General features: G+C 29.0%; 1 protein-coding gene across 10 annotated transcripts in view; it reads right to left on the reverse strand.

Moving 5' to 3' along the window:
* Positions 1-14,341, reverse strand: part of LOC142328405 (protein lap4-like) — a 492,228-nt gene that overhangs the window by 109,724 nt on the left and 368,163 nt on the right. For 9 of the 10 annotated variants that reach the window (XM_075372138.1, XM_075372147.1, XM_075372166.1 and 6 more), the window contains 4 exons: positions 10,323-10,481; positions 7,417-7,531; positions 2,801-2,922; positions 904-1,011 (listed from right to left, as the gene is read on the reverse strand). In XM_075372138.1, coding sequence (XP_075228253.1) covers positions 904-1,011; positions 2,801-2,922; positions 7,417-7,531; positions 10,323-10,481 — 504 coding nt within the window. The remainder of the gene's footprint in view (positions 1-903; positions 1,012-2,800; positions 2,923-7,416; positions 7,532-10,322; positions 10,482-14,341) is intronic. The other variant, XM_075372123.1, reaches the window with a different exon arrangement.

Consider the following 14,341-nt stretch of genomic DNA (forward strand, 5'->3'; position numbering starts at 1 on the left):
CTAGCAATGAAGCAATGAGCTGGGCAAGGTGTTTTGAATGACCTTTGTACTTCAAGTGGAGCACAAGAGGGAATGAAGAGAGCAATCAAGAGTAATCTAATCATTTTCTTTCACTTACACATGGTTATGCTATGTGGATTTATTCCCAAGAGACTATCAACATGGAGTTCTATTATAACATTCTTGAGTGTCCGAGAGAAAATTTTATGCAAATGACAACTGTAGCACAAGGGCATCTGAGTAGTCAGTTATCATAACAATACTCCTAACCAGTTACTCCTAGCTACTCCTAGTTTATAAAATACATAATATTTTCACCTCCAACAGATTCTTTTCATACTCACCAGATCTGGTCCACTGTTAATTTTTTTTCTCGCCTTAGTTTGCGCAAAAGCTAAAAGATCACTGTTTTTTGACACAATACACTAAGCAGGAGGTATCAAGTGAGTCATTGAAAGTCCTTGATACATAGCCAAAGAATCTCCTCAGAGCAGTCTGTCAGTGGAAGAAACACTAGAAGTAGTATATGCTGCACAAGGGGCGTATTTCAGAAGAGATGAAAGACAAATTTATACCAGCTTTTTTTGATGTAAAACTAATTATAGGATTCGCAAAATACCTCCACTTATAGTACCTTCTGAACTCCTAGTCCAAGGAAATGGAACTTTAAATAGACTCCAATGAAGTTGTATACACCCACTAAGAAATCTTTTAAAGATTGAATCTCCAGAGGATAAGCAAAAAAATTCAACAGACTGATCAATTTGTGCTCATTTACACATTCGAAATAGTTATTTTCCTCATATTGCATAAAGATGCAATAAGATCATGAGTTCAGGCTGAAATCATTTTCTAAAATTTTATGAGAAATTACATTCAATAAATTACAAACTAATTAATTACCTTCTCAGGTGTTGATTTAGCACGAGATTCTTCCAGCTCTTTTCCTTCTTTTTTGGCTTCTTCCTCTTCTTTTTCCCATTCTACTAACTCTTGCTTCATCTCCTGTTCCTAGACAAAATCAAACTACTGTAAAAAACAGACTCAAAAATTTGATTCACAAATTAATCTGTGACATGTTTCGGAAAATAAAAGAGAATTTCATATCTTAAAGGCAATTTTTTATTCTGAATATAGATAGCATGTAATTAGTGTTATGTTGTAAACAGGTACAAAGATGAGACACATGAAAAATGGACTACAATTTAGGCAACATACGTTTTTCTCTATTAACAGTCATAAAATGCCCTGCAATTTTTAATACAAACTGTTAATGATAAATTCAGAAAAGAATTAATGTTGAAACAAATCAAATAAATTTTTTTTTACGAATTTACACTTCATAAAAATGAACTGTGCTAAATAGGCCTAAAGCCAGGCTTCATAATTTATTATAAGCAGCATAATAATTACCACTAGAAGTTAGCAGGCCAAAAACCAGTATCAGTTCTTTTTTTAATTACTTATTGCAATAATCAGAATGAATAAACTAAATTAAAAATGTACATAAAGAACCATAGTTTGGAAAATAACCAGAAAAGATAATAAAAATTTCATATAAATAAACACAGTAGTGTTTATATATATGAAATATATATAAAGATAAAAATGATATTTAAAAAAAATTGAAGTAATTTTTCCACAATCTTTATCATTATTTTGGCACCACAAGTAATCAGTTTTTGTAAATTACCACAACACTGGCTTCTATTTCACCTATTAATTTTAATGAGTAGTTTAGTAGAATGATGTCAGAGGTTCATTACCTTTTCAAAAACACATGCACCCTTGTTGTACTAAGAAACATTATATAGATGTTAAAAATAAGAAGGGTCCATATTATCATCAATGCATGATAACTACAAGTTTGACTGTGTCAAACCCTCAAACAGAAAGCATGGCCTTCAGGCAGCCCCAAAGGCAGAACTGAAACCCTTCTGCACTCGAATAAAATAATCAGACATATTACCAGAAAATACCAGCATGATACCACAGTAGAGAGAGACTGAAAGTTTATACAATTCTCACTGCATCAATCCAATTAACAAGGGAAGAAGTAGGACAGAAAGAGTGGGCAATCAGTCCATAGATGGATTGCCTCTGATTGGTAGATATTGTCTTGTAATAAAAAAAGTTATAGAAAAGTGAAAGTATGTTAGTAAATAACCTGCCTCTGCAACAAATTATAACCGTTACTAAAAACATAGAGTCAAGACAAACAGACAGAATCCTCATTCAAAGGTTTAGGGGGATGTTGTTGACCTGATTATACTGTTGACAATAATTTAACCTGCTCTTGAATGAAAACAATCTGATGCTTAAAATAATTCATATTTGTATCTCAGTGAAAATCTGTTATAAATTATCTTTTTCAAAAAATATATCAGTCATTTAAGTTGTTAAAAAGCCCCTTTTTGATATTCTCTATTCTAAATAACAACCTACAAATAGAACAACCTATGTAAATATATAATATAAAAAGCAGTAATTTACACTATTAGCAATTCTATAAAAATATAACTTTTTAACTGATTCAACTAATGGATTCGGTGTTATTTATTTATTCACAAATAATATTTTAACTTAATGTAATAAGTAATTTACTTTTCTATTTTCTAACTTTCAAAATACAAGTGCAAATAAGATGTATATAAACATGATCATTAATTCAACTAACATCAACAAGCATTTCATTACAGAACGCGCATGCGCGCGCGCACACACACACATACACACAAAATTTACACCAAATTAAATATAACAAATACCAACATAAAAATTATAAAATTTAATAACAGACCTTTCTGAATGTGTCAGAATCATAATCTTTGTCAAGACTTGAGACACTATGGGAAGCTGATTTATTTTCTTTTGTTAATTTACCTTCAGACATTAGCTTCTCAACATCTGCCTTATCATAACCTTTATGTAAAGAAAAGTTTGAATTAAATTATTTAAGTACATATTATTTATTATTAAATAAAAACTATTAGTATTATTTTAAGTTAAAAAAAAGTATATTAATAAAAAATAACATAAATGATAGAAGAAAATGCAATGATTAAAAGTAACAGCACATTGTGACTTAAAAAATAATAAAAAATGAAAACATATGTTGAAAAACATTGTAAAAAATTATAACAGGCCAGTCAACATACACAACTATGACTATGAACATTTTGATATCACAAAAAACTACATGCAGTTAAAGTTGCTGGACTTAATAGGGAAAACAATTTAACAACAGAACAACTGGATTGCAACAGAAAATAACAGAAAACATGTACACTATCATTAAACATAATTTTATACATTTTTAAAAAATAATAGTATAAATTTCAGTTTTTAATGGCGGTACTAGTATGTCACTGATTTCAGTCTTAGATCCTGTTTTATTTACACATAATAATTAATTATGAAGTACTTTAAAACAAATATTGTTTTCATTATTCAGATAGCATGTCAATTGCTTCCTTATATATTTTAATTTCGGTGACTAAAAACAATCAGTCACATTTAGACTCGACTAATAAATATTACAAGTACAAATGGACTGATTTTAAATTTGTAAAAGACACATTTTACTTCTTTTAATGTTTTTGCATTACCAAAAACATAGTAAATGAAAATGAAAGTTATAACAAAAAAACAAAATTAAATCTATAAGAAAAATTAAAACAAAATAAAATATGACACTTAAAAAACAAAATAACACATGGTGCCACCTTGATATAAATAAAATCTATGATCAAACTATTTTGGAACTCATACAAAGTCACCGCCCAGTAGGTGATGAATGATGCACTGTATATGTCAACCTTTGAAACTAATCTATCAGTTGTAGCTGTATATGGCACCCTTTGAAACTAATCAGCTGTAGGTTGCATCGTCTTATTATGGTTATTCAGTGAGCTACTGCTACTTGTTTAGATGCATGTATTTTGGAATAATCAGGATGACTAATATTCATAAGCAGCATATAAACATTAAATTTTCCAACAATTTAGGAATTATTGTTTACTAATGAAAAAATGAAACAAGTTTACAGTGATTAGTGAATAAAGTGAGCAAAATGTAATGAATGATTTAAGAAATTTAAGGACCATTTTCAATCAACAAATTCCTGACCTGTATTTGTGATGCATGTGACTATGTTTACATTTTATAAATTCATCATACCGTGTGCTCTAATTATCATTTGTTAATTTGGAAACAAGCACAAGTGCAGAAGAATGTCACAACATTACATTCTTAAAAAAAAAAATTAAAAATAAATCAGATAACTTTAAAGTTTGTCCACGATTTCTAACTCAGGATCACAGAAAGAAATTGCATTCTTTCTTATCTGTCAAGAGTTTACGATCATGCTAACAAAAGTCTAAGTCTTACTAACAGGTGATGAAATCTGATTTATGAATTCAATAACACATGAGAGGTTGGAAAATATTTACAGTGGTCAAAAATAACACACATGAAATACTAAAGTTATGTTGGCTATATATTTTTTTTTATACTGATGGTTTGTGGATCATGAATTCTTATATCTGAACAAAATGAATCACTAACAAATTGAACTGTTTTTTGAAAATCTTTTCTTGAAAGAGATCAATACAAACTGTTTCAAAAGTGAAAATGGTGGAAGTAGCACAGTGCTTCAGAAGGGGAGTACTTTAAACAAATAAGTTTTACTACATTTGTTTTATTACATTTGTTGTTATAAAAATAAATAAAAAAAGTTCTGGGATTTTTCCAACATATTTTGCATGTTGAAGATTTATGTAGTAAAATCTGGTTGGACATGGCATTTTTCATGTTGTAAAATTTTCCATCTTTATTCTCATGTACAGGCTTCAAAGTTATACAATAAATTTAAAAAAAAAGCATGCAATATCTGAACTTTGAACAGAATTGTTTTCCTGAAGAATAATAATAATAAACTAAATGAAGCAGTTATCATAGTCTCTATTTGCCACAAGCATAAGAAACTGGTTTCAATGAAAGTGGTTTTGAGATGATATAAATTATTTCAATACAAGTATCATTATCAGAATTTTAAGTCTATTAAAAAACTCTATCATAACAAAGCAAAAATTATTATAAAAACTTTCTAGTAATCTAAAAGATTATAAAAATGAAAATACTTTAAAAACTGTATAAAAAATGTTAAATCCTTTTAGAATTGATGCATTCCTTTACTTACATTTTCATATTAAGAAATGAATTAATATCAGCAATGTTCCTAGACGATTTTTTTTAATTAACATTTTGTTCTCTAGATCAGCAAACTATTGTAGGCTTGTAAAATACATTACAACACACTGGCTTTCTTGTACGCTGCACATATCAGTTCATGTTACTTCTTTCATGATTACAGAAGACAGAGGAAATATGAATTGCCTTATCGAGGGTATTACTTAGAAATTTTTCTTTATCCTATGAATCTTAAAAAACTAAATTTTAATTTATAAAAAAGGATGCTTTATAGCCAATAATAAATCAAATCTTAAGAACTCAAATAGTCACAAAAACTAATCACAAATACAGAAAAGGTTACATTTTATACACAAGTAAAAAAAAAAGATAAACTTCACTAATAGAATATTTTTTTCCTACAAATAGTTTTGTAATTTATTTTGCAAAAAGATTACAATTAAGAATTAACAAATAACAAATAGCAACACAACTTGTAGGCAGGTTCAACAACAAAGAATGAATATAGTATATCTTAAAAGTAACATATATGAGATCTGTTCAGAAAATAACCGAACATTATTTTTTTAATCTTTATTATTAATTTTACAGATTATTGATCCTTGTTTCCTTCAAAGTACTCCCCTCCCCTATTCACACACTTTTCCCAGCGTTCCAAGCGGTGTTACCATTTCGCAAAGCATACCTGGACAGCTTGATTTGAAATGATCTTTAAGGTCTGTGATGATTATACTTTAATGTCATCAGTAGTCTCAAAATGGCATCCTTTCATCACTGATTTTAATTTCAGAAATAAGAAAAAATCGCAAGGAGCCAGGTCTGGTGAGTAGGGAGGTTGAGGGAGGACAGTCATCTGATATTTGGCACAAAACTGACAAATTGACAAAGCTGAGTATGAGGGCGCATTGTCATGGTGAAGGAATTGTGAGTTGTCTCCCCACAACTCTGGTCTCTTTTTGAGGATTTTTTCACGTAACTGTTGTAAAACACCTTGATAATACGCACGGTTCACTGTTTCATCTTCACACAAGAATTCAAAATGCACAATTTTGTGCATTTTGAAAAAACAGACAGCATCACTTTGATATTGGATCGAGGTTGACATTCTTTCTTGGGACGTGGAGATCCCTTGCCAATCCATTGTGATGACTGAACTTTTGTCTCGATGTCGTAGCCAAAAACCCAGCTTTCATCTCGTTATGAGCCTTTGCATAAATGTTTCATTGTCATCGGCTTGTTTAAGAAGTTACCGACAAAACTCTGTTCAATATTCTTTCTGCAGTTGGGTCATCAAATAAGGAAAAAACTTTGCTCCAACTGGATGCATTTCAACTTTTCAGTGAAAATGTCATGGCATGAGCCAATTGAGTTGCTAACCTCTTCTGCAAATGCTATGGCAGTCAATCAGCGATTTCCACACACCAGATCAATGATTTTTTGGACGTGCATGTCATCAGCTGAAGTTGAAGTTGAAGGGATTCCTGTTCAAGGGTTATCTTTAATTGACTAACAACCACTTTTAAATCGTGAAAACCATTCATAACATTGCGTTAAGACACAGAGCATCATCTCCATAAGCCGTTTCAAAAGTTGAAACGTTTCTATGAAAGCTTTCCCTATGTTTCATGCAAAATTTTACATTGCTCCCAAAAATTGCACATTACAAAAATCGCTACTAGCACTTAAACATGTTGTACTCAAATAACAATAACACAAAAACTAAATGAGATATCAACAATCCAAGAACATGTGGTTACAAAGGAGGTTATGCGAAGCACAATGCTGCCAACGGCATATCAGTAAATATGCCCGTTGGCGCATAATTAAAAAAGTTTGATTATTTTCTGAATAGACCTCATAGTTTGTGATAACAAGATTTACTGTTATTCTACATTCATGCTGTAGAGTTATTATTAACAAAATTATACATATATATATATATATATATATATAAATGAAGCTGTATTTTTAAGGAAATATATATGAGGAAGTCATACTGTAGATAGATAGGTCTTCATAATATATGGAGACATCTTTGGGCCATGTAATAGTTCAAAAACTAAAATAATGCAGTAAATAGGGCAACTTTGAGAAGAATTCTTTCTTTAACAGAAATAAAAATAAAATTGCAATAAAGGAACTCACAGACATATTTACCTATGAAAATCATGATTAACGGTCAATCGTAACCTGTAATAAACATACCTTTACATATAATTAGTCTGATCTCCTGGCCTGAGGAACGTAATACATTGACAGCTTCTTGATGGGAAGCACCTAATAATGAAACTCCATTCACTTCTAATAACCGCATTCCAACCTGGACAAAAAAAAAGCATGGAATAAAACTTTAGGTAACAATTCTGAACCTAAGAATAGAATACATAAAACAGATATCTGCACATATCAATAACAGAGTTTCAAACATTCCATTATATAAGGTGGTAACAGAATGTTCCTGAACTGTAATTGCAGTAACTACTACGGATACTGCAGGTCATTGCTCCTATTTTCCAATTAGCCAAATGAAGTTACACTGTGTGCGCATGTTCAGTCTAGAAACACAAATTTATGAACTTGTGTTATTACTTGGCTGTGATGGCCAATAAATTTAACAATGAACCAGCATAAAACTTTGTGTGAACATGGTAAATTGCTTTCATAAAGTCAAACATATGTCTTTCAACAAAATGCTTATTTCAAGGCCTGTTCAATGTGATGAAGTCTCTATGATCACTCGAGATAACCTTCTGTCAGAAGGTGACAAAATATCAGAAATGTGAAGAAAATTTGGAAACTCATCCATGAGGACTCTTGATAAAGAATTCACAAATTTTGTGACAGGTGAAATTGATTATGCCAAGAAGTTTTAACTGAAAATTTCAACATAAACTGTGTTGTTGTAAATTTCATACCTCATCTTTTGTTACTCAATTGAAAGAAGCTGCATGCTTATGTTTTGTGAGGTTCATGAGATGTTAACAACAATCATACTGTCATCTCCATGGTCATAATGGTAGATGAAAGTTGGGTTTATGACTACGATTTGGAAACAAAACAACAGTCATCACAGTGAAGAACCTGCAGTCACCCAGACAGAAGAAAGCACGGCAGTGACCAGAAGCTCAGAAAAATGCATGTATTTTTGTTTAACCCATTGTGTTCTTTGATATCAAAGACTTGTTCACTGAGAATTTTTACCTTCCAGTGTTACAGAAAATTCTGGCTTTTATTGTGATGTCTTGAGGGGCTTGAGAGAAGATTTGTGGCAAAAAAGGCCAGAATTTTGGTAAAATTGGCACATAATAAACAATGAAGTTTTTGACAAACAACACGGTAGACATCATATGATAGCCCTCCACACTCTCTGGATCTAGCCCCTGTGATTTTTCTTTTTTTCCTAAACTAGATTTAAGCTGAAAGGCTGCCGTTTTGACACTATATTGGTCAGAAAAAAAAATCAGAAGTAGTGCTGAACCTGCCTCTGGGAAAGCGATTTCACCTACACTTTTGAGGGGTGGAATCAGTACATACACACCCAAGGAGACTATCTTGATAGTATTATAAACCACAACCAAGGCAGGCATTATAAAAAACTTTATTTTATTTTTTTTTTAGGCTTAATCTGGGAATTTTCTGAGACCACCTGTTACATTATACTTGTTAAATATTTCCTGGATTAGATGAAAATTATTCATATCTTACAATTTTCATGTAATTTAACTGACTTTAAATAAATCTATACACACATAAATTTAAGGCAGAAACTATAAATACAAAAAAAAATTGCAGGTCCATTCCTAAAATTTAACAAGACACAGATTGGTATAGTAACCAGTCACAACATTAACAGTTAATATTATTGTTAAAACAATAATAAACAGTGATTAATTACAACAGCATATGATCTAACAACTACAATATATTTTTGCTAGACAACAAATAAACTTAAAAAAAAAAGGTGTTTTAGTGTTTCAATAATTTAAACATATTGTCCACTATATCTTATTGATTATCGATATTCGTTTTAGGGAATGAACCAGAAAACAGTAAGAAATGGAGCACAATTCATGATTTTTACAATTAATTTTTATAAGTAATCTTTTTTATAAAAATTTAAATATGTTGTTAATGAAGGAATAATATTTTTCTCAGAAAAAAATTGCATCAGATCACGACTGTACCTGATCAGACTTCCTTTTCAAAACTTTTCAATTTTGCATTTTTGCAAGCAGGCAAGTGACGTAAACTTTCTACTGAGTGCTGTGCTTATACAAATACATAATTAATACATACATGCGTACACTAAGGTATGTCTGTAATTTAGTATGATTATAAGTATAGTAAATATATATATGATTTATGTTATCTTTGCATTTCTAACAAAATGAAAAACTCATTATTCCAACTTGGCCCATTATCATGTTTGCTAATTATAGTGATATCCGGAGTTTCACATGAGATTACGCTTAAATGACAAAACCTGATTTAACAGATTTCTGGAGTGAACTTATTTAACCAGACAGCAACTTATGCAACTGAAATTTTAGTTATTTGTAATGACTTCAAAAACCTGTAAAGTTTATATTTTTACCAACGGCAATTTATTTACAATAATTGTTTAGGGGAATATCCTCTTTATGAAAAACAGATTTTGGTATTTACTTAGGGAATGCATGTAAACAAAAAATAGTAATAACACAAAGAATTAAGTCCTATTTCTTATTTCACAAATTAAAAAAAAAATTAATTCAAGATGATTTATTCAACAAAGAATTTCAAAGAAAAAAATAATGACTGAAACAGCTTTGAAGTTTTCTTCTTCATATAAAACAGGGAAAAAAGGCCTTATTTTCATATGCTACTTTTGTGATTTACTAAGTTTTAAAATATATCATAAAATTTATTTACCACTGTTTCAGGAGAAAAGTTTTTTAATAACTGAAACACTTATCATTCAAAACATTTTCCGGAATTGTGACCGTGGGTTTCCTTCCTAGTAACATATAAGATCCAATACCAGAAATAATATTATTTAATTCAGCTTATACCTTATACATAAACAAGATATGTTATAAAAATAAATAAACAGAATTTTATAACATTCTTACCTTCAAACGACCATCCCTTTTTGCTGCACCACCAGAATTGATCTTAGATATAAACACACCTTCATCAGTTCGATCAAGAGGATTGCCACGATGCCCTCTTAAGCCCCCTTTTATATGCATACCTAGTTTCTCTCCCTCTTTTCTAACTATTGCCAACTCCTGCAATAAATAAATAACACAGTACATGTATACATTATATCACTTTAAGTAGCATCAATTGTTATAATCAGTAGGTTCTAAATATTAACAGGATTTTCCAGTTGCAGGGGAACTGCAAGCCAATGTTAAATTAACTATAATAAATGGAAACCAGCCACTAAATGTAATTTCAGCCAATGGAACTTTATTTTCAAGATATTAATTTCTTCATACATTTCAAATGTACTGATAACCATCAGATTATAAGAGGTATAGTTTACCAACTTAACCACAACCCATATAATTAATAAAAACCTTATTCTTTCTATGCAAGCAAAAATACCTGAATGATAAAATGAGGGTGGGCGTAACAAAATAAAGTGTAAATGTAAGATAAAGAAAATTAAAATTTGAATGAAACTTATCATCAAAGTATGGTACTTAGAAACACAATGTTTGTCATCTTTCATTGGAAGTATGAAAGCATGAATAAAACAATATCCAAATTACTACATCACTCCTAAGAAAATGCAACAGACCTGACCTCATAGTTCCAAAACCTAAAATCATAAGTGAAAAATCATTACTAAACATCTTTAACCATATTTCAAGGTTTACACAAGATAATCTTTTTTAAATTAAAGTATCTAATGCACAATGTTATTAAAAATATCTCCTCAGAAAGTTAACAATGAAAAGTAAATTGCTTCTAACTCTATAATAATTGACAGCAAATGACTTTGATATCATGGTATCATTGATAAAAATGTAGACAGAAATACCAGACTGTATTTAAGACTTTTTATGTAATCATAAAAAATTAGTCATAAAACACAACCTTTACATTTGATGTACAATAACTCTGTTAAACTGCCAATAAAGTATAAAATTTGGAACAAAATGGTAAGGAATTAATTCAGAGAAAAGTTATTTAACATCAACTGAGCATAAAGAAGATTTTAGAAACTCTTTATTTTGATAAAGTTTTTATAAAAAAAAACTCTATCAAATAATTATTTGATAATTTTCTGAAAAATTATCTAATACAGTTCTGGGACCTATTTTAATCAATTTGCCAGGTACATAATCATATGAAACCATCAAATTTACTCCTTAATTTAAGTTCCCAGAATTTCAGAACTGCTTTTCATTTTTACCCTTTCAGCAGAAATCAGGGAAAACGGCAGAAATTTTTCACAAGCTGTAATTGAAAAAGAAAACAATAAAAAACTGAATTTTGTAAAGAAACATTTGTCAAAAATAAATCTACCTTGTCTTTTGAGGGTAGAAATTTTTAAACATTTTTTAAGAGGTTAGTAAAGTTATATGAAAGACTAGAAACCGAAATTTTGGCAAAATTTCATTTTAGCAATTTTTGCAAGTTTAGATGTAGATAGCAAGTTCCTGCTTTGGCTTGAAAGAAAACAAATTAATGCAATTACGTAGTTTAAAATTTAGCAAATTAAGGCTCTTTTCGAATATTCTTTTTACTTATTTTTTATAGAATAAATTTTTTAAAGAAGCTAAATCAATAATTTATTGTTCACAGATTGTTATTTAACAATCAGTTAACAAGTTAACAAACATCACAATTCAGTATAACAAGTAAAATTGCTATATATAAGGTTTAAAGGTAATATAATCTAAATTATAAAACAATCATCATGAATACTACTAAACATGTGTAACTATACTATTACAAAAAACTTCTATAATTCAATTTGAGTTTACCCTTCTCATTTTTGTTTTGTTTATTCGCAATATCTGTAACTCAACTTCCTTTGAGAAGTAAGAAAATGTGAAGCCCTTTACAATGAGTTGAAGTATTATAACCGAAATTTGTATCAAAATATGTAGGACAACCAGCAATACTATTTAATATTTGAAATCCTAATTCAAGAAAGTTTATCTAAAAAAAATCCTGAAAATAGTAACTGCATTATAAAATGGACCAAATGCAGAAACTGAATAGCGAAACTGCTAGTTTTAAACAACTTTATACTCAGAATGTATATGTTTGGAACCAGTATTTCAGCTGAATTTAAAAATGCATCACAATAATTTTATAATAATGAGTAAACATTTATTGTACCCACATAAAAATTAAAAGTTTTATAGTTAAGTACAAAATAATAAAATCTTCAGGATCAAAATAAGTAAAAAGGTAAGAATAAATTATGAACTATATAAAAACAATAGAAAACTGCACATGCATGTATTATCTCCATCTGTTACTAGCTAAAGAGTAACATAAATCCTATAGTAACTAACTTAAACATTTTCATTTTAGAATATAGTACATTAACAAAAAATATTTTTGAAATTATTGAATCAATTGCATCACTAATTATATATAATTAGTATAATAATTAGTTAATATTAAATAATTATAAAAAAATATTGATCAGATTTAATTATGATTTACAATTAACTATTAATAAAGTACATCATAAATAATGTAAATAAATTGTAGCAAAATTGTAAGTAAAACATAATAAAAAAAAATCATAAGTTTAATACATCAAATAAATTTTAACAAATTAAAAGTTATCTATGTAAAACATTTATGTTAAAAAAATAGACTGCACTTTTTTGGTGAATGGTTCCTAATTACCCATTTCAAAAAAAAGTTTCATTTACCATTTTCACCCAGCTAACATACCTCATTTCGAATAGTTCACAGCCATAAAAACGAACATTCTCATGCATGCATGCTAAAATACACACAAACATACCTTACAGACATACTGCTTACATATGTTATCAATAAAGTGTATAATTTTTTTTTAGAATAACTAATAAGATTGCATCCATTAAAGTATTGCTGATTTTATATCATAACATGTTTTCTATAGAATTTACTGTATTCACATTTTCTAGTTGGATAACTCATGAACAGCTGATTTCTTGAGATTTGTTTAATAAAGAAATTAGGAAAGCAAAAGTCTCTGCAAGATAGCAATCTACATAATACACAATAATTTTATTAAAATTAGCTATTTTTCTTATAATTATTGTACAATAAATATCTTGATAGATTTAAAGACTATTCTAAGATATAAAATAGTCAAATGAGTTTAAAATTTAAGGAATTACAAATTATACAATTCAATATACAGTCAACCTCCAATTATCCGCATTGCGGCTTAACTGTGATGCTTCTCAGAAAAAATAAAGTTTTATAAACTTATAAAGAAGTTAAAAATTTAAAGTTTTTTTCATCATGCTGTGAAAAGTTTACTCCTTCATTCATTTGTGTGCTTGTTTTGAATATGATAATGTCATACTATAGACCACTGAGAACATGATAGGATGATAGTTCACTGAGATATTATTATACTAAGCAACAACAAAGTTCAGTTAAAAGCAAGTGTTTTCAAACACTAAAACAACAATCAATTGCATCTTATTAAAACAAAATCTGAAAGAGTAAAATTCACAATTTATTATTTTTTTTAATGTCCATTCATTTTTTCTCATTAACTATTGTAGTTTTAATAAGTGTTTGTTAATGCATTATGTAGTAAGTACATAACTACTGCTGTACAATCTATTTACGTACTGTATTAGTGATAATGAACATTTGTAATATGTACTTTGAATAAACTTCTGTATATTAATTTACCACGTACGTAACAGTGTAGTGCACTGTATTTTATTTTATTATTTACAGTTATACCTTAAATAATAGTGCATATAAATACTGAACTACAGTACCATATTAGGTCATTTTTACACATATTACTCAAATATTATTTTTGGATCAACTGTGATTTTGGATTATCTATGATTCTCTTCTCGGTTATTATCATGGATAATCAGAAGTTGGCTGTATATTGTGTTTTATAATTTGTAATTCCTTAAATTTTAAACCCATTTGA

The sequence above is a fragment of the Lycorma delicatula genome, chromosome 1, assembly GCF_047948215.1.
Source record: "Lycorma delicatula isolate Av1 chromosome 1, ASM4794821v1, whole genome shotgun sequence".
In the NCBI taxonomy this organism is placed as follows: domain Eukaryota; kingdom Metazoa; phylum Arthropoda; class Insecta; order Hemiptera; family Fulgoridae; genus Lycorma; species Lycorma delicatula.